The sequence below is a fragment of the Orycteropus afer genome, unplaced genomic scaffold (genome assembly GCF_000298275.1).
Source record: "Orycteropus afer afer isolate SDZICR_OR568_19922 unplaced genomic scaffold, OryAfe1.0 scaffold00127, whole genome shotgun sequence".
Taxonomy (NCBI): Eukaryota; Metazoa; Chordata; class Mammalia; order Tubulidentata; family Orycteropodidae; genus Orycteropus; species Orycteropus afer.
In genome coordinates, this window is record NW_006921714.1 from 1,488,575 (window position 1) to 1,514,261 (window position 25,687).

At 47.1% G+C, this 25,687-nt stretch overlaps 1 protein-coding gene across 1 annotated transcript in view; it reads left to right on the forward strand.

Moving 5' to 3' along the window:
- Window positions 1-16,199, forward strand: part of TDP1 (tyrosyl-DNA phosphodiesterase 1) — a 95,158-nt gene extending 78,959 nt beyond the window's left edge. Inside the window, exons 13-14 of the mRNA XM_007944527.1 lie at window positions 5,962-6,070; window positions 16,126-16,199. Of these exons, the coding sequence (XP_007942718.1) occupies window positions 5,962-6,070; window positions 16,126-16,199 (183 nt within the window). The remainder of the gene's footprint in view (window positions 1-5,961; window positions 6,071-16,125) is intronic.
- The last annotated feature ends 9,488 nt before the right edge of the window (window positions 16,200-25,687 follow it).

A 25,687-nucleotide genomic window follows, 5' to 3' on the forward strand; every position in this document is an offset into this window, starting at 1 on the left:
AGGTTGCTACTGAGATGCGTGCAACTAAACAGTGAACTGCATCACTAACTGCCATTGGAGCATGTTTCTTGTTCCCTGTCATCGGGCCAAATGGCTAAGCCTAATCTCCATAGTAATAACTAGCTCTTTCACCCTCCAAAGCTGACGGAAGGGAAAGGCCAGTAATTCCTCATGTGTGATCCGTGTCCACCCTCTCACCTGGTGTTTTACAAACATCTCGTTTTAATTGTCTTTTAAATATCTGTGCCTAGAAGGGGTACCTTCCTCTGTTGTGCAAAATGCTAAGTGACAGCACTGTGATACATAAATAATGATAATTAGAAGACAGCCTCAAATTATTTGACATCCAGATTGAAGGGAAAAGTGGTACTGTTTTTGTTTGTTCGTTTGTTTGTTTAATAATTCCCTAGAATTTCGGTCAAAAATGGCATTCAGGAAAAAAGCATGTTCATTGTTGTCAGACATGATTGGCTCAAACCTCCTTTGTATCTGAAACCAGATGCCACAAAATGGCATCCTGGCTCGAAACGTGGAAGGCATCTGATCTAGCCCCAGGCGGGGAAAAATCTTCACTATCTGTCAGGATGCATTTGAAAATAACAAAACAAAGCTGGATCTAAAGAAGAGGTGAGTAACCTTTTTGTAACACTCCATCGAGTAGTGGGAACTCTGGTAGCATAGTGGCTAAGGCACTTGACTGCTAACCAGAAGGAAACCCACCAGCCACTCCTCAGAAGGAAGATGGGGCAATCTACTTACATAGTGATACCGCCTCGGAAACCCAAGGAGGGGTCGCTATGAGTCAGGTCCAACTCGACGGCACATAACAACAACAACGTCAAGTAGTGAACAGTCATTGAATTGGTGTCACTCTCCGAGCCGCTCTCTCTTTCTAAAGGTCAGGTCCCAGCATTTCCCGAATTTGGCTCATGCTGACTCGGCCTGCCTTAAGATTACCTCTTATGTTTCCAAGAAGTTCGTCCTTTATCATGGTATCTGGTGGGTGAATATGAGACAGGTGGTTTGCTTGGTGGAGGGAACATGGGACCGAGACTCGGAATGCCAGAGTTCGGTTTCCAGCCTTGCCACGGAATAGCTGTGTGGGCTGAGCCGATGGTTTACCCTCCAAATTAATTTCTTCGTCTGTAAAACAGGAGTGATCACAGCCCAGAGAGCACTTTCTGTTACACCATCCATTGAACACTTACCACCGTGGGAACACTAGGCATTGAGCCATATAACTTCCCTCACAATAGCCCTACGAATTATAGGTGCCCTTTTTATCTTTATATAATAAGTGAGGAAAGCGAAGCCCAGAAAGTTTTGAGTAACTTGCCCAGAATTACACAGCAAATGAGTGACAAACAAATGTTAGGGGTTACTAAGATTTTCCTCAGATCGAGATATGAGGAAGGAGGAGTCAGCCCAGTCGTCCTCAGCTTAGCGTGAGGAGGCGTGGGCTGGGGGGCAGGCTCAGAACTCTTGGTCTCCTACCCCGTTCTTCCTCTGTCCTCCCCACATATGTCCTGATTTTTATTCCTTTTGCTTCTTTCAAATGCATTTCCTTCTTTCTCTTTCCACTGACACTGCTCTCCTCCAAACCTATCTCACTTTGTATCTTGTTATGTGCTGTCGAGTCGGCCCCAACTCATAGCACCCTCTCCTTGGGTTTCCGAGGCAGTATCACTACGGAAGTAGATTGCCCCATCTTCCTTCCGAGGAGTGGCTGGTGGCTGGTGGGTTTGAACCGCCAGCCTTCTGGCTAGCAGTCAAGTGCCTTAGGCACTATGCTAGCAGAGCTCCCCACTTTATATATATATAATGTGTTAAAATGGTGCATCCGTTTGATTAGCCCACTACAATCCTCTAATCCTTTTCCCTTTCCTGTTGCAGTAACTCTTGGTCTCCTGGTTCTAGCAATTCCCAAGCCAGTCCGTTTTCCAGTTGTCTGCTGGCTTCCTTTAGAGTGGAACTGCTCTGTTCAAACCTTCTGCAACTCCTCCTCACTGTATGTTGAAGTGGAGGCCACATTCTTTGACTGGAGCCTTGGGATACTTAGGTTGTAAGTGCAGATAACCAACACAAACGAGTGTAAGGAACCAGGCAAACCCAGGGCAAGTGAGTCCTGGCTCAGTCCAGCGGCTCGGGCCATCATCAGGGCCTGGCTGTTCTGACAGCCACTTCCATCTGATGAACGCAAGAGCCCCAAGCAGCTCAGGACTCACATCTCACTGAGTGAGCTCCCTAACAGAAAGATGGTGTCTTTTCCCTTACCTCTGACTTACATCATGGGCCCATCCAATACTGTCACTGTGGCCAGGAATGAGCCTGGTCAGTCAGGCAAGCCACAGACGTCCACATTTCCCACTCAAACCGTCTCCAGACGTCCACATTTCCCACTCAAACCGTCTCCAGACGTCCACATTTCCCACTCAAACCGTCTCCGGCCTGGCTCTGATTCTGCTGTCCAATGTTATCCTAGCTCCAGGCCTCCCTCTCTGTTTTCATTCCTCACCGTCCCCCTGACCTGCCCACCTTGTGCTTCAACAACCCTGCTGTGGTTATGATGGTCTCCCCTGACGTTCCGCCCACCATCTCTCCATTTACCAAAATTACACCAATTTGTGAAGGCCCAGATAAATTCTTTTCTATCTTGCCAACTGTTATCCTGCCACTGGGAAACGGTCACTTCCTCCCTTTTTCATCTAGAGTTTGTGTCAAGCCTCCATCCATCTGCCTTTCTCTGTTGTTCCTCACCATCTTCATCAGTGCTCTAACTCCATGCCTTTCTATAGATTTTAACACAAAAAGCACTTCCACACATGCCATTCTGTTCACTCTTACACAGAAGCCCTAGCAGAGGAGATGCTTCAGTTCCATTTTCACAGCTCAGCATTTCCTGAGCACCCAGCACGCACCAGGCCTTGTGCTAGATGCTGAAGTTAGAAACGTTAACAGGATCATCTGCAGGAGCTTTATTACCCCGTTTTACAGATGAGGACTTTGAGATCTGACAAATAAATAGCCAGGTGTCCTACTGTCTTTTTAAGATCCTGGAACATACCAAGCTCTTTGCAGATGGTGTTTCCTTGACCTGGAACTTTGTTGTGATTCTTCACTTGACCAAACTCTACTCATCTTCCGGATTAACTCCATTGTCACTGTTCCAGGGAGGCGTCTACTGACCATCCTCTCCCTGCAAATCTCAGAAGGCCTCTCTTCCTAGTTTTTCTCATAGACCTCCTTTGTTTTTCTTTATAGCACTTGGAATCAAACCAAACCCACTGCCATAGAGTTGATTCTGATTCAACAACTATAGGATAAAGTAGAAATGCCCCATAGGGTTTCCAAGGCTGTAGATCTTTATGGAAGCAGACTGCCACATCTTTCTCCTGCAGAGCGGCTGGTGAGTTCCAGCTACCAATCTGTTGGTTAACAGCCAAATGCTTTAACCACTGTACCACCAGAGCTCCTTAGCCCATGACCAGCCTACCGTTTACAAAATCATGATCACAGAGGCAAAGACCCTTGGACCTTGCTCTATTTGTGGGCTCCTACGACATTAACAGGAGCTCTGGTAGCATAGTGCCTAAGGCCCTTGACTGCTCACCAGAAGGCTGGCGGTTCAAACCCACCAGCCACTCCTCGGAAGGAAGGTTGGGCAATCCTACTTCCGTAGTGATACTGCCTCGGAAACCCAAGGAGGGGTCGCTATGAGTCGGGGCCGACTCGACGGCAAATAACAACAACAACAACAACGACATTAACAGTGCTCCTTGGGAGTGAGGATGGCGAGATGTGTCTCATGTACTTTGGTGATGTTATCAGGAGGGACCAACCCTGAAGGAAGGCTCTGTGCTTGGTAAAGTCAGGAGATGGAAAAAGGGGGAGAGGTGGATTGACAATAGTGGCTGCAGCAAGGCTCAAGCGTAGCAATGATCATGAGAGTGTTGCAGGACCAGGCAGTGTTTTCTTCTGTTGTACAGAGGGTGTCTGTCTATGAGTCAGAACCAACTTGATGGCGCCTAACCGCATGACGTTACCAAAGGAGCCTACAAACACAGCAAGGAGGCCACATGTTCTGACCTCCTCTAGTCTCACAAGGGGAAGACAGGGTTACCAGCAGTAACCCCAGGCCTATTACTGCCAGGCCAGACATGCTGCCTCCCTCCAGTCCTTTCTCCAACCATTCTTCCCAAAGCACCCACCACCTCTCTCCTGGGTTCGATAATTCGCTGCAGTGGCCACACAGAACTCACGGATTATGGGGTTTATTAGGGAAGCACCAGGTTACAACTCAAGTTCAGGAAGAACGCTCAGTCTCTCTCCCAGCAGTGCTGGTCCCTCGGTGTCTCACTCAGCAATGCGTGTCTCTTGCGTCTCTTTCCCAGCAGCAAGTGTCTCTTTCTGGGGTGCGTGTCTCTTTCTGCAGCACGTCTTCCTCAACCAGCAGTCAGAGAGAGTTCTGCCTCCAGGAGGCCTCCTTTTGAGCCTGGAAGGGTGGTCAAACTAGCCAATCACAGCATCAGAACTCTAAGCACGTGAGAGAGAGTGGGAACCTCCCAGAACATTGTATTGTGCCACGCCCAACAGAAATACTCCACGTGGATAACATTTACAATCAGGAGCTCCTCAGTTGCTCATTCCACCACTGAGTTTACAATGACTTATGGGTAGAAAAGCCATACAAAGTAATTTACTACACCGCAAGCCCTTGTGGGCACTGGCTAAGTCCTTGCCTGCTAACCGAGAGGTCAGTGATTTAAACCTACTAGCCTCTCCACAAAAGAAGGCTGTGGTCATCTGTTTCTAGCAAGATTTACAGCCTTGGAAACCCTATGGGGCAGTTCTACTCTGTTCTGTAGGGTTGCCATGAGTCAGAATGGACATGATGGCAGCAGGTTTAAGACATTAACTAACACTGTTGATATGTAGGTGTTTAGGATACATAGAGTGGATATGTGCTGGGACGGGTGGAGAGAAGGAATGAGAGACAGATGCGCAGACTAACAAAGTGCCAGGAGAATCCAGAAAAGCAGGGAGAAGCTGATCACTGGTTGGAGGCATGGGCCTGGCAGAACTAACAGTGAAAGCCCTGTGTTAGATAACACTCAGTCTTTCCGTTGCTGTTGCCTCCATTCTGACCTGGCCACCCCGTGTGTGTCTGCACAGAACTGTCTTCTGTAGGGTTTTTAGAGGCCAGTTTTTCAGAAGCAGATTGCCAGACCTTCTGAGATGCCTCTGGGGGGCTCCAGCCTTTCCCTTAGCAGCTGGGCCCATTAACCATTTGTATCACCGAGGGCCTCTTAAATGGAATGGCCATTGTAAATTGGCCATGATAGAGAACTTTGACTTCCTCTCTGATTAGAACCTGAACTAATACCCTAGTCTAAGATTCTTAGAATAAACCTCCATCTTGGGCGGTCTTGAAGAGTTTGCTTTTTTCTTTTCATGTAGCATTGTTTTGGAACATTCACAGTCATTTTTATGATACGTGGAAGCAGCTTTTATTCTCACTAGAACAGGCAACCTGTTACCATAGCAACCCTGAAAGTATTTTGAGGAATTTTCGTACAATGAGTTCTGAAAACTCCCTGTCAACTTTATGTCCTGTTTAGTAGAAATGGACTTTAATATTTAAAATTGTTTACCTTGTGTCTTTATATATACTCTGTTAAACCTACAAACCTTACTATAATTTAATTCCTGAAAATTTGAATCTCTTTTTTCTTATGGGGGGGGTTGGGAAAAATTATGTTGGGGTTATAAATATATTTGACCTATTGATTATTTTAAAATAGCTATGAAATAACTTGATTTTTGTTGTGAGTGCCAAAAAGGTATCTTCCTGTTACCTTCTGTTTGGTTTTGTTTTGTTTTAATTTGGGTTTTGTTTTTCGTTTATGTTTTTTTTCCCAAGAAAATGAGGTGCAATCATAGACTCCCTCTGTGTGTGTGCAGGGCCTGGACAGCTTCAGCGTGAAGCCCAAATTCTTTGCAAGCAGCCAGGAGCTCACAGCATCCTTTCCTGTTCCATATGATCTGCCTCCAGAACTTTATGACAGTAAAGGTGAGACACATAACCATGGGTGTATGTCACAAGACAAGCTGTCAGTCTCCCAGTGGGGCCTGGCTTCTGGAGTGAGCCACCAGAGCCACGCTTCTCAAACTGATTGGTCTCATGACCCCTTTGCAATACAGTTATTGAGGACCACCAAAGTGTTTGTTTACATGGGTGTTTATATTTATTGATATTTGCTATCTTCAAAATGAAAGAGCTCTGGTAGCATAGTGCCTAAGGCACTTGACTGCTAACCAGAAGGCTAGCGGTGCAAACCCACCAGCCACTCCTTGGAAGGAAGGTTGGGCAATCTACTTCCATAGTGATCCCGCCTTGGAAACCTAAGGAGGGGTCACTGTGAGTTGGGTCTGACTCAATGGCACATAACAACAACAACATCTTCTAAATGAAAACCAAGGAATAGTTAAGTATTTATTAATTCGTTATAAAACTGCAATAATAAATCCATTGCATGGTGACATAATCTTTTGACTGTTTTCAAAAAAAAAAAAAGATGTCATTGGTGAAGAAGGTGGCACACTGCTGTACATCTCATTACTGTCATTGCTCATTGCTGTCTGGCTGGATTCCCCAGCCTATTCTTGCATTCAGTACCGTGTGATGTCACATGTCACATAGCCTCTGGAAACACCACTGTACACTTGTGAAAGAGTTAAAGTCAAAGCAACAAATAATGGCTTAGTATTATGGTGAAAATGGTTCTCACCTCACAGACCCATGAAAAGGGAAGTCCCCAGACCACACTTTTCAGTGCTGAATGGGTCCTAACGACTTCCCTGTCCTCACTCACCCTATTCTTATTCCCGTGATGAACCAAACTCAACCCTTTCTGACAGACCAGCTTCTCAGATTGTATTGACACATCTAACAGAGTTAATCCTGTCACGTGTTGTCTGATGTGCCTTCCTGCCTCTTGCACATGACTTTGTGGATCTCAGATTCATTGTGTGGATATGATATTTCAGAGGCATTCTGGCTTCCCTTCTTTCCAAGCCCGTGTGTGTGTGGATGTGGATGTGCGCGCGTGCATATGCATGCATGTTAATTTCAAGGAAATGTGTTATCACTCCACCAAGAAGTACAGAAAATAAAAACACTGCTTAGAACCAGGCCACGTTTACATGCCAGCTCTACAACTTACCAAGTGACCTTTGGCTGTTAATTGCCTCCTCTCTGTCTTAGTGTCTGTATCTGCCAAACGAGGAAAATAGGAGTATCTACCTCACAGTGTTGCTGAAAAAATTAACTGAGATGATGCTTATCAGGTGCTCAATCCAGTGTCCAGCACAGAGATAACATGCAATGATATTTAAATAACAACAAAAACAATTGTTATTTAAAATGTCGGGTCCAGTTCCTGGCACCTAACAGATGAAAGCCAAAAAATAAAGGCTGTTGGCATCGAGTCAGTTCCGATTTATGGCAACCCTGTGTGTCAGACCACTGGGCACCGTAGCATCTTCAGTGGCTTGGCATTGAGTCACTTCCAATTTATGGCGCCCATGTGTGTCAGGGTAGCACTGCGCACCATACTGTCTTCAGTGGCTGATCTTCCACAGCAGATCAGCAGGCCTTTCTTCTGACGTGGCTGTGAGTAGACTTGAACTTCCACCTTTTGTAGGAGCCAAGCATGTTGATCGTTTGCACCAGCCAGGGTCTCCACATAGTAAACAATAGTGTGAGTCCTTTGCCCTGCCCCTTGGTTGGCTGCTGATGACAAAAATTCTAAGGTTTCCACACCTAGGGTCAGTCCCTAAACCTGTCCACCATTGCAAGACCAATGAATGATGACCACTCCTTTCCCCATGTAGCTTTTTGTTCCTTCTGCTCATCTTTTCTCCCTTCCTCTGTTGGTGTTCCTTTTATTAGAACCTGAGTTCTCGTGAATAGACATCGGGAAGGTGGGGGACTTACTGTGATTGCTTTAGGCTGAACCTCCTGCAGTGTGGCTTTGGGCCTGGCCCCCTCCCCTCAGTGGAACCCTCATTTAATCCTGCTCTCCAAAGGACTGTGAAAGCCACACTGGAGAGAGAGGAGACTTTAGTATGCCCCACAGTCCCTTCAGTTCCTTGAAGAAAAAGCATTCCCAAGGGAGGAGCATTGCAGACACAGGAAGGCTCTGTAGCCATGTGATGAAAAGTCTTGTCTTTGGCAGCAAGGAGCAGCCTTTCCAGCATGAAGCTGAGTTGTCTGTTTCTTAGGCATTTCCTTTGAAAGATACAGACGAGAGTGGAGTACGTTTTACTGCTACGGTTTGCTCTTCTGCGCGGCTTCGGTACCATGTGGAATGACACCAGCAACTCAGACATCTCCAACCTTCAAGGGAATCACGTCAACTATATGGAAAGCCATTTGTTACCAAGATTTAGAGAAGTGAGTGGTTATGAACATTGCAAAAGCAGTTCATTTTGAAAAGTGATTTTCAAACCACTGTAGTACATGGCAGATCTTTGTCAGTATTTCTTCAATCAGAAGCATTTACAAACAGATCAGCAAAGGAACACACTGCTGAGAACAAAGTGATAATTCCATACAAGAGGCCACTGGTGTCTAAAAGGTACAGGCTTGAAACCAAGAAATGATAACAAAGACTCAGCTAAACATTAATTCTGCAGGTGGGCTTTGTTTGTGCGGCAGTCGCTTGTGGATTCCTTCACGTCAGTAAAACCTGCAAAAGCTGGAAAACCTGTGTAAGGTGGAAATATGTCAGAGACAGAAAACACAAATATTGTCCACTAAAACAAACAATAGAAAAGTAGTTAGACTGTACCCCATCAACGACGATGGAAAACTTGCAAGACCTGGAAAAACAAGACTGTCCTGCCGAATTCTGGCTCTCACAGGTTTCACTCTTTAAGAAGAGCCTCCTGCATACAGGTACTGGTCTGGGAGCTTGGCATACATTATGTTAGTGAAGAAAACAGAAATCCTTGCCCTCATAGAGCCTGCATTATTTTTCTCCTTGAAAGTTGCATTTAACCAAACCCATTCATTAAAAGAAGTTGTTTTCAAAGAGTAGGTGAAAAGCATCGATAAAGCATAGTCGCTTCTATTTTAATTGAACATAAATTCATTCTGTATGTCACACTTGGCTGTGTGAACACCGAGTATAACACATCCATGTCTCATTTCACCTGAACCCCACACCCAGGCATCACTTCACTCCCTTGTTTGCTTATTTTTATTTTTATTATCCGATATGTATGCTTTGCTACTTACTACTACCTTGTCTCACCATAACATATAAGACAAGGTAATAGGAAATAGTAGTGTCTCTTACTTGGATTTAATATGTTGTATTTCAAGTGTAAGAAATAGCTGAACACATTGTTAGATACTTCTGAGTTGGTTCTGACTCATACCAACCCTGTTTACAATAGAACAACTTTGTAAACCCAATGAGGGTCACTGTGCATTGGAATTGACTTGATGGCAGTGGGGGTTTTTTTGTTTGTTTTCCTGTAACTGCTCAGTTGGTTACATCAGCTCTGCTTCACTTCCAAGGCAGACAGCACCCCGATTCTTGCAGATATGGCTGTGTATGCACGACAGAGCTGTTCTTCAGCAGTGTAGCAAACATTTACCAACTGGCTAGAAAGTCTAAGCTCACCACTTGCTTGGGTGGCAGACAGTGGCTTCTGGAGGGGGTGTCTAGTTCCCTTGGAGAGAAGGCAGTGGGAAGGACCAGAAGGGGTCATAAGTCCTTACCAAGGGCCATTTCTTAGAGGATTGGAGGAAAGGGCTTGTTACCTGGCCTAATAGAACAAGGTGTTTTCCTTAAGTTTGGGCCTCCACAGCACAGAGGATAGGGGCAGTCCTCATTCTCTGTGAGGTGAAGGTGTAGTAATAACTGTAATAGCAGCTCGTGCTTACTAAAACATTATGTGCTGGGCATGATTATGAGCACTTGACATGAATTAATGCATTTAACCCTCATAACCCCATGGCGCAGGTACTGGTAATCCCCAGTTTACAGATAGGGAACCTGAGAACCTCAGGTCAACCCAATCAAGGCCCCACAGGCAGGGTGGCTCCAGCGTCCATCTCTTTACTGTTGCACTGTACACTTTACCTGCCCCAGTGAGGTAAAGGCCAGGATTATAAGGAGGGGTGAGATACACGCACTCATGACCACAGGGAGCGATGGGGTCAAGATACAGAAAGAGAACAAGCACCTGGTTGGCCCCTTTGCTCCCAGCCTTCCTGCCGTCCCCTCAGGTTAGGCCTTCTTGATTGTCACCTCAGCTGGCCTCCTTGGTCCTGATCTCCTCCCACTCAAAGCCCTGTTGGCACTGCTGCCATGCTGATCTGATCGCATCACTCTCCTGCTTGAATCCCTCTAGTAGATGCCAAAGAAGCCGTGGTGGCACAAAGTTGGAGTTCAGACCTACCCAGCAGCTCCCGAGGGAAAGACCTGGTAAACTGCCCTGTAAAGATGACAGCCTAGAAAGCCGTCTGAGGTGTGTCTACCCTATCAGATGGCGTCCCCACAGTACCCAACAACAATGACATTATAGTCCAGAGAAAAGACAGCTTCCCATCCACTGTAGCCTTGGAGCTGAAACTCCAGCTTTGGAATTTGATACAAATGCATGATTGCCAGGCCCAAAGCCAGAACCACTGAAACAGGCTTTGTGGGGGTGGGTCTTGGGAAACTGTACTTTAATAGGCTGCCAGGGACTCTGATGGCAGCCAGGTTCGAGTTGCCATGTAGACCTGGTGAAGCTCAGAATTCAGCCCCACTGGACTGCAAGCTTAGTAAAGACCTCAGCTTTGCCTAGCTTGTCCCCGTTCTCTCCATAAAAACCAGGACCAAGCCAGCTGTCATCACGTTACTTCCAACTCCTGAAAACCCCAGGTGTGTCAGAGTGGGCCTGTACGCCACAGGGTTTTCGAGGACTTTTCTGAAGTAGCTCTCCAGGCCTTTTGTGCAGGGTGCCTTGAGGTAGACACCTCCAGCCTTTCTGTTAACAGCCAAGCATGTTAACCATTTGTGCAACCCAGGGACTGCCATAAACCAAACCAAACACACCACCATTGAGATGATTCTGACTCATAGCGACCCCCTTTGGGTTTCCAAGGCAGTAAATCTTTATGGAAGTAGACTGCCTAGTCTTCATTCCGAGCCATGGTTGGTGGGTTTGAACCACCAACCTTCTGGCTAGCAGTCACATGCCTTAGGCACTATGCCACCAGAGCTCCTTAGGGACTCCCATAGCAGCTAGCAAAGTACCTGGCAGCTAATAGCATTCAACAAGTATGTTGACTGTGTGTGTGAGTATATCATAAAGCAAGGTGTTCTCATGGGACAGCCCGGGAGGGTTGCTGTAAGCAGGCTTTTGTGTAGGACAGTGAATGTGGATGTAGATTTCCAGTAGTAATGGGTATAAAGACATGATAGAAGTACAGCCTCACTCTTGTGAAGTCACCTCCCTGTTGGCCATTTTCTGGCTTTCTCTGAAGATGGTCATAGCCATTGCAGCGAGCACAGGGGACGATCAGGCCACGGTGCAGACATTCTGCTCCTTTATAAGGCAGGGTTCCAAGAGGTTTGCCGATAGCATGGCTGCCAGGCCTCTGCTTGGTCACACTGACTAATGTTGATGGAGATGGAGTAAGTGCAGTGGTGAGCTTCCACTTTCTGGCCAGTTGGTAAATGTTTGCATCGTAAATCCTGCACTGCTGAAGAATAGCTCTGAGTACACAGCCATTCATACAGCAAGAATCAGGGTGCCCTCGGCCTTGGAAATGAAGCAGAGCTGATGTAACCAACCAAGTAGTTTACAGGAAAACCAAAAAGAAAAAACACACCCACCGCCATCAAGTCAATTCCAACACATAGTGACCCCCATTGGATTTCCAATGTTGTCAATCTTTACAGAAGTAGATTGCCTCATCTTCCTCCCACGGAGCAGCTGGTGGGTTTGAACTACTAGTAGCCAAATGCCTTAGCTGCTGTGCCACCAGAGCTCCTTAACTGGAAAAGGTGGGTGAATAATGGAGAATGCAGGCCCAGCCCGTGGTGCATCAATGGAAAAGAGCAAAGCAGTGCTTCCTTAAGGCCAGTTAAGATCAGGGGAAGGCAGGCCCGCCATCAGCATCTTTTCACAGTTCTCCAGCCTTTTATGGAACTTCCATGAACACTAGGCCCACGTTTATGCCTCTCTAACGAGCTTAAGTAACAGAAAAGTGTGGTTTCATGCTTTCAAATCATCTCAAGGCCAGAGCCAAGGAACAGGGTTCAGATAACTTGTTGCTGTCTTGGACATTTTTCCCTGCACACTCTGCTGGGAGCTGCTGTTTGCAAGATTATTCAGCACATGGGGGGGGGTGGGCAGGGGCAGCAGATACCATCGTTTCCCAGACTGTCCTCTGAGCTTCCGCCTCCAAGGGAAGCAGAGCGAGCCTCCCAAAGGCTCCAGTGCAGCGCGACCCACGGCTCTAACTGGGCAGCCCAGTTTGGCCGCCTCACCAAGTGGCAGTTTATAATAAGCACTCAGCACGTCTAAGTTGTCTCTTTCTAATAGTTAGCAGGTCAGTAATGTGGGGATTTATTTTTAATCTCTGCAGTGTGTTTACACACGGCCTGTATTAGCGTGGTTCTTTTGTAATGTTCTGAACCTAGCAGTAGGGAGCGTGGTAAAAGTGATGCACTCACATTGTTCAACTTCTGAGACATCAGCCAAAAGCAAACATTAATGTGTAATGCACACCTGCAGCATGCCAGGGACTTGTTTATTCTTTAACCCAGGGAGAGGACTAGTTTCATGTCCATTGTTGTGCCCTTGAGTCATTTCAGACTCCTAACAACCCCTGGGACAGAGGAGAATTGCCCCGTATGGTTTGCTAGGCTGTGACTTCCCAGGAGCAGATCACCAGATCTCTTCTCCCATGGAGCCAACTGGGTGAGTTTGAACTGCCAGCCTTTGTGTTAGCAGCTGAGCTTACTGTTGATCATGCCACCAAGGCTTCTTAACCTATCTGTAGCCATGTGTATATGTGTTTATATATGTGTTTACGTATGTGTATACGTGTGTGCATATATATATGTATGAAAATACACACATGTTGTTAGGTGTTGTTGAGTCGATTCTGACTCACAGTGACCTTATGTACAACAGAACAAAACACTGCCTAGTCCTGCGCCATCCACATCCTCACAATCTTTGCTATGCCTGAGCCCATCATTGCAGCCACTGTGTCAGTCCATCCCATTGAGCATATTCCCCTTTTTCATTGACCCTCTACTTGACCAAGCATGATATCCTTCTCCAGGGACTGGTCCCTTCTGACAAAATCTGTGAGACAAAGTCTGGTCATTCTCGCTTCCAAGGAGCATTCCACTGTACTTCTTCCAAGACAGATTTGTTCATTCTTTGGCAGTCCATGGTACTACTTTTCAGTATTCTTTGCCAACACCACAATCCAAATGCATCAATTCTTCTTAAATCTTCCTTATTCATTGTCCAGTTTTCACATGCATATGAGATGATTAAAAATACTGGGACTTGGGTCAACCACAACTTAGTCTTCCAAGTGACACGTTCACTCTTTAATACTTTAAAGAGGTTGTCTTAAGCTGAGTACTCTAGAGAACCAAAACCAGTGAATCTTTTCTTAGAGAAAAAAAAAGATTTCATCTAAGGGAAATGGCTCACACAGTTGTAAGGGCTGAGAAGTCCCATGTTTGTGTGTCAGACGCCAAGCTGGAGGCTTCTCCTGCTGCAGAGGCTTGCAGTGTAGCAGGCTGCTGGCTTCAGCAGGTGATGAATCAAGAAGAGCAGGTAAAATGGCAAATTGTTGGCTCCCAGACTGCAAAGGCAGCCATCCCAAGGTCTGCGGGCAGCACGGCGGGCCACTGGTTCGGCTCCAAGAACTGGAGATGATGAGCTCCCTGCAGGCTCGAGACTCAGCAGAAAGCCAGAGTGTTCCCAGGCTGTCCACACATATATCAGAAGCAGGCCACCCTCCTGAGGAAACTCCTTTCAACCGAGGGGCTACTCATGGACCATCTCATAATGGAAGTGGTTACATCACAGCTGCTTAAACCACTTAGAATCATGGTCCAGCCAAGTTGACACACAACTGAGTCTGGTGAAAAGGACACAGCCCCGATGCACACCCTTCCTGATTTTAAACCATGCAGTATCCCCTTGTGCTGTTGGAAGGACTGCCTTTTGGTCTGTGGACAGGTTCTGCATGAGCACAATTAAGTGTTCTGGAATTCCCATTCTTTGCAGTGTTATCTATAATGTTATGATCCACACAGTCAGATACCTTTGTATAGTCAATAAGATACAGGTAAATATCTTTCTGGTATTCTTTTCTTTCAGCCAAGATCCATCTGACATCGGCAGTAATGCCCTCTTTCCACTTCCTCTTCTGAATCTGACTTGAATTTTTGGCAGTTCCCAGTCAATATACTGCTGCAACCATTTTTGAATTATCTTAGCAGAACTTTACTTGTGTGTGGTATTGGTGATATTGTTCAATAATTTCTCCATTCTTTTGGATCACCTTTCTTTGGAATGAGCATAATACGTATCTCTTCATTCGGCTGGCCAGGTAGCTATCTTCCAAATTTCTTGGCTTAATCGAGTGAGCACCTTGCCTCCTGCGCTGTATCCATTTGTTGAAACATCTCAGTGGGTATTTCATCAGTTCCCAGAGCCTTGTTTTTCACTTCCAAATATATACATAAAGGAATCCATGTGGTTCATTGGTTAAAGTGCTCAACTGCTAACCAAAAGGTCTGCAATTTGAACCTACCAGCCACTCTGTGGGAGAAAAATGAGGCAGGCTTGTTGTGTAAAGATTTATAGCCTTGGAAACTGTGGGCCGGTCCTACTGTGTTCTGTAGGATTGCTGCAAGTTGGAATTGACTTGATGGTGGGATTGGCTTGGGTGGGTATATACATAGACATATAAACCAAAAAACCAAACTCAACTGCCATCGAGTCAATTCCAACTCATAGTGACCCCTCCTTGGGTTTCTGATGTGGTATCTCTACAGAAGTAGATTGCCCAGTCTTCCTTCTGAGGAGTGGCTGGTGGGTTTGAACCACTAGCCTTCTGGTTACCGGTCAGATGCCTTAGGCACTACACCACCAGAGCTCCTACATAGACATACACATACATGTATATGGAGCCCTAGTGGCACTGTGGTTAAGCTCTTGTCTGCTAACTGAAAGATTGGTGAACCCACCAGTCGTTTCATGAGAGAAAAGATGTGTCAATCTGTTTCCATATAGATTACAGCCTTGGAAACCCTATGGGCAAGTCTACTCTGCCCTGTAGGGTCATGAGGAGTCAAAATTGACTTGATGCCACACTACTCTGTGTGTGTGTGTATGTGTGTGTGTGTGTTTATCTATCCCTATACAGAGATATAAAATTATCTGAGAGAGGGATGGGAGTGAAAGATGGGGGTGGGATTTGAACGGAGCTCTTCAGTGTTCTTTCCACTGTACGTTCCAAGACGTGTTGCCTTCTTCAATGTTGGTCCACAGTAATTTATATCATGACCTTCTTGTCCCATCTAGTATTAAGCTTAAAGAAAAGAACAAAATCATTTCATGGATGTGACTCTAGGCCTCTTGGTTACATGTGACCAGCTGAGAGCAGAAGGTGGCCCTCAGTTGTAGCCACTGTTACTGAGAAAATCAAAGCTGCCCTCAGGTAGGCCTCTCCTCTCTCAGACACTTTGTCAGGCACACCACGGGGATTTGTCTCCTTCATTCTTCACAGTGGCACCGCAGTGCAGGTAGTGGCAAGGAAACAGGCTCTGAGAAGGGAAGTGGCTGGTCAACATAACACAGCTAGGAAGTGGCAGTGCCGGACTGGCCCTTGGGTCTTTGCGTGCCTGCTTCCCTGTGTTCACTAAGCTCTGTGTCTTGGCATGAACCTTTTCTAAAAGCCATTGTCTGAAGCAGGGCGTCTTCTGGGCTGGGTTTACAAAAGGCTCACAGTCTCATCAGGTGAGTGGATTTCCTGTGATCTAGTTAAGATAAATATTAAGAATACCTCATCTTTTTCCCCCACAGATCAGCCATGGATTTGGAATATTCCTTATGTCAAAGCACCAGATACACATGGGAACATGTGGGTCCCTTCCTGAGATTTACAAAGCTGAGGGATGTAAGTGGACGACACGGAGCCCCAGACGGATTGGGGTTGTTTGCCCTCTGTGTTCACGTCCCTTAAAATCTCGTCTGTTCCCTGGAGAAACTCTTTGCCGAGGTCACTCTTGTGAACAGGGACATTGGTTATACTTTTAATGGTTGTTATTAACATTCTCACTAAAAAAAAAGTGGTATTTTTTTAGCTCACTTTTGTGTACTTAAGAATGAAAGCTATTAAACTTCACAGTGTCAAAGATTCAGATATGAAATTATCTTCCTGGCGTGGAATCCGGCGGCGGTGTGAGCTGTGCGGAATCAGCCTTAACTGTGTGTTATGCTTCCGGTCTCCCTCGGGACAGGTGCTCTTCGTTCTCACTCGCCCAGAACGTCTGGAGAAAGACCGGCCGTTTTCTGTTTCACGTGCGTTCTTTTGGCTTCCTGAGTACAGCTAGGGGTGGAGGTGGGGGTCTGCAGGTGTTCCTGGGATCTGTCTTTGGAGGGTATGTCACCTCACCCCCTGCACAGTCTGGTCACCCTCCACGGGAACCTGGTCGCTGTAGTTTCTGCAGCCTTCATCCTCAGTTTCACTCGACTTCTCCTCCCTCTGTGGCAACTCATTGCTTACACAGAACCCCACTGGACCAGACCACCTGCCCTTTCCTCACCTACTGCCCATGGTGGATGGGTGCCTCTTAGAAGAAATCCTGAAAGGCAAACTCACTCAGAGCCCTCAGTTCACAAGGAAGCAGGTGAAGGCCCAGGAGGGTCAGGAGCAGCCCCAGTCACACAGCCCCCGGTCACACAGCCAGCCTGTGTCACACAGCCCCCAGTCACACAGCCGGCCTGTGTCACACAGCCCCTGGTCACACAGCCCCCAGTCACACAGCCGGCCTGTGTCACACAGCCCCCGGTCACACAGCCGGCCTGTGTCACACAGCCCCGGTCACACAGCCCCCGGTCACACAGCCAGCCTGTGTCACATAGCCCCGGTCACACATACACCCCAGTCACACAGCCGGCCTGTGTCACACAGCCCCCGGTCACACAGCCGGCCTGTGTCACACAGCCCCCGGTCACACAGCCCCCGGTCACACAGCCGGCCCGTGTCACACAGCCCCCGGTCACACAGCCGGCCTGTGTCACACAGCCCCCGGTCACACAGCCTGTGTCAGAGCAGTGAGTATCCCTTCTGCCTTGTGTGCACATGGCTTCCTACTTAAGACTCGGGTTTTCCTTGGGTTGTTTAGACCTGGTTGGCTTTCTTCTGCCCCAGACTGATGGCTGGTTTGTCCCCAGCCTCTTGTCTTAGAATTTGCAGGAGAGTTGAATGTTAATTCTGAAAGAATTTTTTGAGCAGTTTTTCATGCTATTCCTCAGTACCCCAGATCCCCAGAGGGACCTTGGGAACTCTCAGGGGTAAGTCGGGGTGCTGCTATGAAGGCAGTGAAGAGGCTGGAAGACAGGTTTCCAGGCCCTTCTGCTCCCTTCCCCAGCCCCTGCTTCCATCAGAGAAACTTACCTATTTTATATCTTGAGATTCTTTAAAGGACATTCCCTGGATTTGGGGGTGGGGGGCAGGCAGTTCAACTTTAAAAAGTCATCAGGCCATTGAATTAGTTGAACCAGTTCACTTTACAGATCAGAAAACAAAGCCTGAAGCCTTTCTGACCCTGCCTTCCATTTCCCAGAACACGGGAACGCGACATCAGCCGAGCCCCACTGCTGTGGAAGGAAACTAGGAGAGCCCCGTGGGTTGGCAGCAGACCGACATAGCACTGGGGCTGGCCAGAGGGGTGCCCGGCAGCGTGCACTCTGTAGCCCTTCCTAGTGGGGGCCACGGCAGGGTGGACAAAGGGAGTTGATAGCAGGAGTTTCTGGGCAGTGCCAGGTGAGCCTTGCAGTCCACGGGGACAGCGACGTCGTGATGGCTGGAGATGGCAGCCTGCTGTGGAGGAGAACCCAGAGAACGTGGCTGCTCGGCGTCAGCTCGGCCACAGCGGTGGGTCGGCAGCCGGCAGGCACGGAGGCCTGAAGGGGACAATCAGATGGGTTCCTCCCCACATCCGGTCCACACCTGGAGGCACGAGAGCTGCTGGAATCCGACTGGGGGGCTGGAATCCCAGCTGTGCCCTTACTGGCTATGCCACTTCAACCAACCTACTTAACATCTGTACAAGAACTGTACCAGGGATCGTGCTCCTCCTATGGCTGTCATTCACGGTGTTTATCCTCATTTTACTCATCAGGACACTTGGGCTCAAAAAGGCAAAGTGCTTGTCCCAGGTCACACTTCCAGAAAATGCTGTGACCAGAATTTGAACCCAGCTCTGCAGCATCAAAACCTCCCCTCGTAACCGCTCCCTGTACCGCTAGCTGGACCAAGCTCCTGGGCAGTGCTTAGACCAGGGACCAGTGTTCCCCAATCCATTGTGTACAGAAACTTACCGAATACAAAGCCAGGTGCTTCCCTGTCACCACACTGTCAGATTGCTATGCCTGCTTCTAAGTGCTTGCTCCTACTTTCTGTAGTTACCACAGACTGGCCTGGTCCACGGGCCACCCAAGGTGTAGCACTGCTCTAGGCCCCTGGGGACCTGGAAGCCAGTCAAAACCAGCAGAAGCCCCGTGGAGTGGGATGGGTAGATGTGTCGAGCTAACAGTGAGGGAAGCTGTGGTCAGAGCACACACGTCACTAGGCATCAAGGCTCGTCCCCTGACTGGAGCTCTCGTGTGCCCCTTGCCCTGATTGGGAAGGACAGCTGAGCCAGGCCAGCATAGATAGGGGCCAGCACTGTGTGCTTTCTGAGAGCAGTGGGTGCCATCCGTGGGAAATAAAGTAATGCTCCAAGAATAAGCAAAAACATTAGGGAACACGGAAAGGGAGCCACTCTGCCCATCTGGTTTTTCCTAATGGGATTGACTACCCAGAGGTCTGCGATACAGCACCATCAACATGCTAACAATTTCAGGGAAGCTGTGCTCTGTTAGTCTCGTGTTGGGGTTTAACAGTTGTTTCTAACGCCAGAAACCCTCACCTCCCTGTTTGCATAAAGCTACAGGTCCCCTTTTAGCCAGTTTATCATCTCCTCCCACCCTTTCGAACTTCATGGGAACACTTTGTCCATTGACTTTCTATCTCCTGACGCCAAACTTTTACACAAACGAATCTAATCTCTTCTCCGTAAACTGCCAATACTGGAGATGCCCCATCTCTGGAAGGCATTTCTCTGTGGACAAAGGGAATCATGGCCTTTTTCATCTAAAGTTTTATCTTGTTCTTTAGAAGTCTTCCCTAACGTCCTGTCACTGAGATGGGAATGTAGCCAAAAGTCTAAATGAGCTTTTCACACTATGAGTTTCACTGAATGCTTAAGCTGTTAGAGACCTACAAACATGTTGAAGGAGCCCTGGAAGTGCAACGGTGAACCGCTGGGCTGTGAACCAAAAGATCAGCAGTTTGAACCCACCCAGCAGCTCGACAGGAGAAAGACCTGGTGATCTGCTGCCACAAAGATTAAACCCCAAAACCCACTGCCGCAGAGTTGATTCCAGCTCATAGCGACCCTATAGGTTAAAGCCTAGAAAAGATACTGTAAAGATTGTTGTTGTTATGTGCCGTCGAGTCGGACCCGACTCAACGCAACCCCTCCTTGGGTTTCTGAGGCATTATCACTACGGAAGTAGATTGCCCCATCTTCCTTCCGAGGAGTGGCTAGTGGGTTTGAACCGCCAGCCATCATCTGGTTAGCAGTCAGGTGCCTTAGGCACTATGCCACCAGAGCCTAGGAAATCCTATGTGGCAGTTCTACCTGTCATGTGGGGTTACTGTGAGTTGGAATTGACAGCACAACAAAAAACTGGTGAAACACAGAACTGTCCCAACCCCGTCAAGGAGGTATTATACCAGTTTTCCAGATGAGGAATCTAAGATGATTTGTCCAAAATTGCACAGCTACCAAGTAGCAGGGCTGAGATTTGAACCGAGGCAGTTTTGCTTCAGAGCCGTGCTGTCCTGCTGCGAGGAGCCAGGCAGCTAGTGAGGCAGCTGGTGCCAGGCTCCAGGCAGGAGCAGGCCTCGTGTGTATGACCTGTAACTCAGTGCAAAGCTGGGTGTGCTTTCATCCACGCTAATAGATCATAGTTGGCGTGACAGAACCAACCAGTGGCAACATAAAATCAGCCCATCAATGTCATGTTAGCTTGCAGGACTGAGCGGCTGACTTATTAAAGCCACACCCAAGTGACAGCAGCAGGTTCCTTTCAAGTCAGAGCACCACAGTGCTAAAAACTTAGCCATGCGAAGTGTGTTCTGCAAAACTCTGACAGAAACCATGTCGTTTTCATCAGCTCCCCGGCTCTGAAGCCCAGAGTGGAAAGAAGAAGGTCTAGTGTCAGAAGAAGCTGCAGAAAGGGGAGGGGAGAGGAGGAGGCAGCCCAGGAAATGGGGTATCTGGATATGCTAAAAATGAAAACACCTCACAAGCCAACAGTGGGACCAAATCCCTGCAAGTTTTGGTGCCATCTGTTTGTATTACACATTTTACCACATTCCAGTTGATGCATATAAATTCCACTTCAATCTTCAAGCCCACGAGAAACCGGACCAACAGTACAGCCTAACCGATGTTTGTCGTCTGTACCACAGGCACTTGATTCTGTTTCTCCGGCCCCTTTATAGCAAGGTTTTCAGAGAGCCCTGATTAAGAACGGGATGCGTCTGGACCCATGTCCTCTTTTAACACCTGGGAAAAAAGCCCAGGGAAAAAACACCAAGCAGACATGTCCACAGAGCATTTATTAGGGCTCAGCTGTCATCGCAGGTAATGAAGTGTATCTTTTTCATCCTGTGGAGCAGGTGAGTCTGTCCTCATAAGAGGACAATAAGGTTCAAGTCGCATCACTGGGTAACGAACAAGGGCTGTGCCTCTGATTGGTGGAGTTAGGTTTGTTCTGACTGAGCCAGCACATATCCCTTTAGGACCTCAGGGACACAAATGATCCCACTGTGTGTGGATACTTTTGAACTTAACAGTATGACAACTCAACACTGGTTTTAAACGCTTGTGTAAGCATTACTCAATATTTTTATGAAATACTACATTAATCGGGATTCTTTTAGAGTTACCGAAACCAGGTTTAATTAGGCATATGCGATAAAAGGCTTTAATGTAACAGAGGTCCAGAATGTAACTGAGATGGTCTCCAGATCTCGGCTCTGCCTCCGAGATACAGGCAAGGTCGCGCCACCTGGAGCCTGAGTTTCACCCACAGATCTTGGATCCCACTCATCCCTGCTAAGCATTCCAGAGAAAACACTTCTTTCCCAGCTTAAACAAGAATTGCCATGGTGTTGATTCTGACTCACGGCGGCCTGTTCCCCAGGGATTTCAGGGGGTGGTTTCTTGGAAGGAGATCACCAGGGCTGGCTTCTGAGGCACCTCTAGGTGCACTCAAGCCAACTCCTTAGTGAGCAGCCAACTGTGTTAATAGTTAGCACCACCCATTGCTGTCGAGTCAGTTTTGACTCATAGTGACCCGAAAGGACACAGCAGAACTGCCCCATACAGTTCCCAAGGCTGGAAATCTTTATAGAAGCAGATTGTCTCATCTTTCTCCTTTGGAGTGACTGGTATATTCAAACTGCTGACCTTTCTTTTCCGTGAGCAGCCGAGTGCTTTAGCCACTGCTCCACCGGGACACTTGCTCCCCCAGGGACTCCTCTCTCTCAGTAATGGCCACAATAGTACATGCATCTGACAGCTTGAGTCACATGTCCATCCCAGATGCAATCTCCAGATGTTGGGACTACCCCGGCGGGGGAGGGAGAGAGCAAATGGTGAGTTCTTCAAAGACAAGTGGAAAGTGCTTGATGTCCACTCCAGAGCACGGAGTGTCTTTAGGTGAAGAATGACTGTCACATCAGAGGAATCTTTTCTGACTCTTCCTTAAATAATAGGTGAAAGCTTTCATATTTTTTTAAAAAAGCAACAGGAAACCAAGTAGAGAAATAAAGATCTTAAGTTTCTCATAAAGCTACACAAATAAGTGAACCCTTGTAATGAGTGTTCTAGAACAGTGATTTTTCAAACTGGGTCACAACCCTAAGTGAATCATGAAACTCCCAGTAGTGAAACAAAATCAGTTTCCCTGGTCATGATCAGCACTTTCAATGAAACAGAGGAGAAAATAGCTGTACCACAGAGTAAGGTTACTATTTTGTTTCCCTTTCTGTGTCTGAGTGTGTTCTAGGTTGGGACGTAAAGTCCATTCTCCCCAAGTCTGCTGGGGCATCCACCGGGAATGAAGACAGATGGTCAACTGTGAGATGCGATTTGTCTGAGGCTTGAGAGGTAAGTGACCTACAGAGCCCCCGGGGTTCCTTAGAATTTTCTAGGCCCAGCTCTGCTCCCTCCAAGCTATGTGACTAGGCAAGTCCTGTGAGCCTCAAAGTCCCCACATTCTCATCTGGGAAGTGGGGTTAATACCTATCCCTGCCTCCTGGGATTGTTGTAAGGATCAGATGAAAGAGTGCTCTTAAACACTGGCCCAGACTCCAGTATTGTCATTTAGAATGACAAGGAAATAGCAAGAAAAAAGGCTTAGAACCTGCACGTTCTCTGGGGCGCTTGGGAGTCGCCATCTACTCAGCTCTGACTCGTGGTGACCTTGTGATAACAACAGGACGAAACGTTGCAGGTGCTGCACCCTCTTTGTGCTGTTTGGTCTGCCTGGGCCCATTGTCTGGCTGTTGTGTCAGTCTACATCGTTAAGGGTCCCCTTCATTTTAGCTGACCCTCCACCAAATATGATGCCCTTTTCTAGCAATTGGTCTTTCCTGATGATGCGCCCCAAGTAAGTGAGCAAAGGACTCTTCATCTTTGCTTCTAGGAAACATTCTGGTTGTATTTCTGCTAAGACAAGTTGGTTTGTTCTTCTGGCATTCCACGGTGTGGTCTTCACTCTTCACCAACAGCACAATTCAAGCACTGCAAACTTAAAGAGTGATAATCCAAGGTAGCAATTAAAATCCGTGTCTTTTGGAGAATTAGCTTTCGCCAGAAATACTGCTTCCAAACTACTAAATGCAAGTGGTTTCTGAAAGATGGGGTAGCTATTTGAGTCCTGTCAGCAGCAGAATGGCCAGTAGGTGCTTGGAGTCTGCAGGAGGCGGGCTTTGTTCATAGGAAGTCTTCATCCATACATCAGTCTCTCAGGAGCACCCTGAAGGAGTCCACAGAGCTGAACTTCACACCTCCTCCCGAAGGCACTGCCCTGAGGGCTGGCTCAGAAAGAAACACCAGCATACGGGTTTGCTGGACGTGGGCATGGGCTTTCTAAGTCCCCGTTAGTATGAACCCCAGGGGATGAGTCCATAGCTGGTAAAGAAGCAGAGAGGAGATATGGGCATTAATGGATATGAAATGCCCGTTAGGTTTGGGGAGGGAATAGCTGGGCTTGCCTTGTAGGCAGAGTGAAGCTCCCTCTTGGAGAGTGTTCTTAGAACCACCGCCTCCTTACCCTGTAGTCCTGCTGGGAAGAACAATGAGCACTTTGTTCAGGTGCCTAATATAAACCGGAGGAGGAAGCATGGTGAAGGGATGGTCTGAGTGGGCTGGGAGAACAGAGGAAGTTGCTAGGGCAGCTGAGTTCTGAAGCAGGTCTGGCAGGGAGGGCCATGATGGGCTGTCGGGGAGACTTTCCAAAGGAGAAGGGAGTCCTGGGTTGAATGCACACCACCATTGGGTAGTGAGTGGAGAATGGGCAGGCCAGCAACAGCCCACTGAGGGGCTGGGGAGAAGAGTCACCCCCGTCACCCTATGTGGTAGGGCTAAGACATGGTTTTCTAGACATGATGAGAAGCTCCTAAAATTGCAAAGGAAGGATGTGAAGCCACCCTCCTTCAATATCAGAAACAACATGGTGGGAATTCAGAATAATTTCATACTTGGCCAAGAGCTTTACTATTCACAGGATATATTTGTGCAGCAAATATTTGAGTGCCTATTATGTACCAGACACCCCCGACTTCACCCTTGGAGGCAGTCCATTTTACAGATGAAGAAACTGGGGCTCAAAGAGGTATGTTAACCCGCATAAGGTGGTGTTTCTTGAAGACTGTGAGACCAAAGGTCGTCTCTTCCTGAACTTCTCTGATACCACACTCACAGGCTCAAGAAGTGGTCATGTCTAACTGCACTTGGATTGGCTGAATCTGCCTCTAGGTATGGGAATGGGCCCTATGGTCTTAATTATCCACCTAATACCTTTTCCAGGGACAACTTGGGAACATCTCTGAGGCCTAGCCTGAGCCCTGGCTCAGTTTTTTCATTCCCTTCCTCTCTGGCCAAGACACAATAGTCAATAGATGGCCTGTCCACTTAATTTCAGCCCTGTTCTTGGGAGTGGCACCCCAGCTCCTGCTCAAAGAAGAATGGGGTGGCTCTTCAAAATTAAGGGTGGAGAGAGGGACTGACTGCAGAGGAACATGAGGGAACTTTTTGGGTTGATAGATACGTTTCTATAATGATTGTGGTGCTGATTATATTTTAACAAAACTTGAATTGTGCACTAAATTGGTGACTTTGACTACACCTACTCCTCACTTACCAATTAGCTCATCTGACATTTCACATTTAGGATAGTAAAAAAAAAAAAAAAAAATCTATCTGACTTTTGTGTATTAACAATATCTGACGGTAGCAAACACTGAAGTGCAAGGCAAGAGTAACTCTGGCTATGACAGTTAAGGTTATTTGTCAGCTTGGCTGGGTCAAGATTCTTAATGGTTTGGCAGTTGTGTAATGATGCAGTCATCCTCTGTTTTTGCAAAACACCAATTTTCACATAAGAACCTGATCTTTGGAATCTAACTATGTCAACAAGTGAGGAATGGGTGTATAGTGACATGTTAATTGAACAGCATAGGTGATAGATTTACAGGTGGTTACAACTAAATAACCTCAGGCTTCCAGAAGGGCTGAATATACCATCTCCTCACTTATCAACATGGTTAGTTTCCAAAGACAAGATCTTTATGCAAAATTGGTGTTACGTGAAAATGGAGGATAACTACATCATTACAAAACTGCCAAATATATCATTACATAGCAGCGAGAATGCTGAGAATCATGGCCCAGCCAAGTTGGCACATAGCCTTAACTATCACAGCCAGCGTTATTCTCATCTTGCACCTCAGCATTTGTTACTGCCAGACGTATGTCATTAATGTGAAAAATAGTTTTCCACCATTGTTGTAAATACGAAATGTCAGATAATTAGATAGTCAATAAACAAGGAGATTGTGTAGCTTCTATTAGAGCAACTCTTTCGCAAATAAACACTATAAGCTGTAGAAAAGAAAAATTCCTTGAAAACCAACTACCTAAATATACTGAAAGTGATCAAAAGCAGGAAGAAAATGGAGGGAAGTCAACAACTGGAAGAAGACGCCAAACTGGGGGAGTTCCTTTTTTTTTTTTTTTTT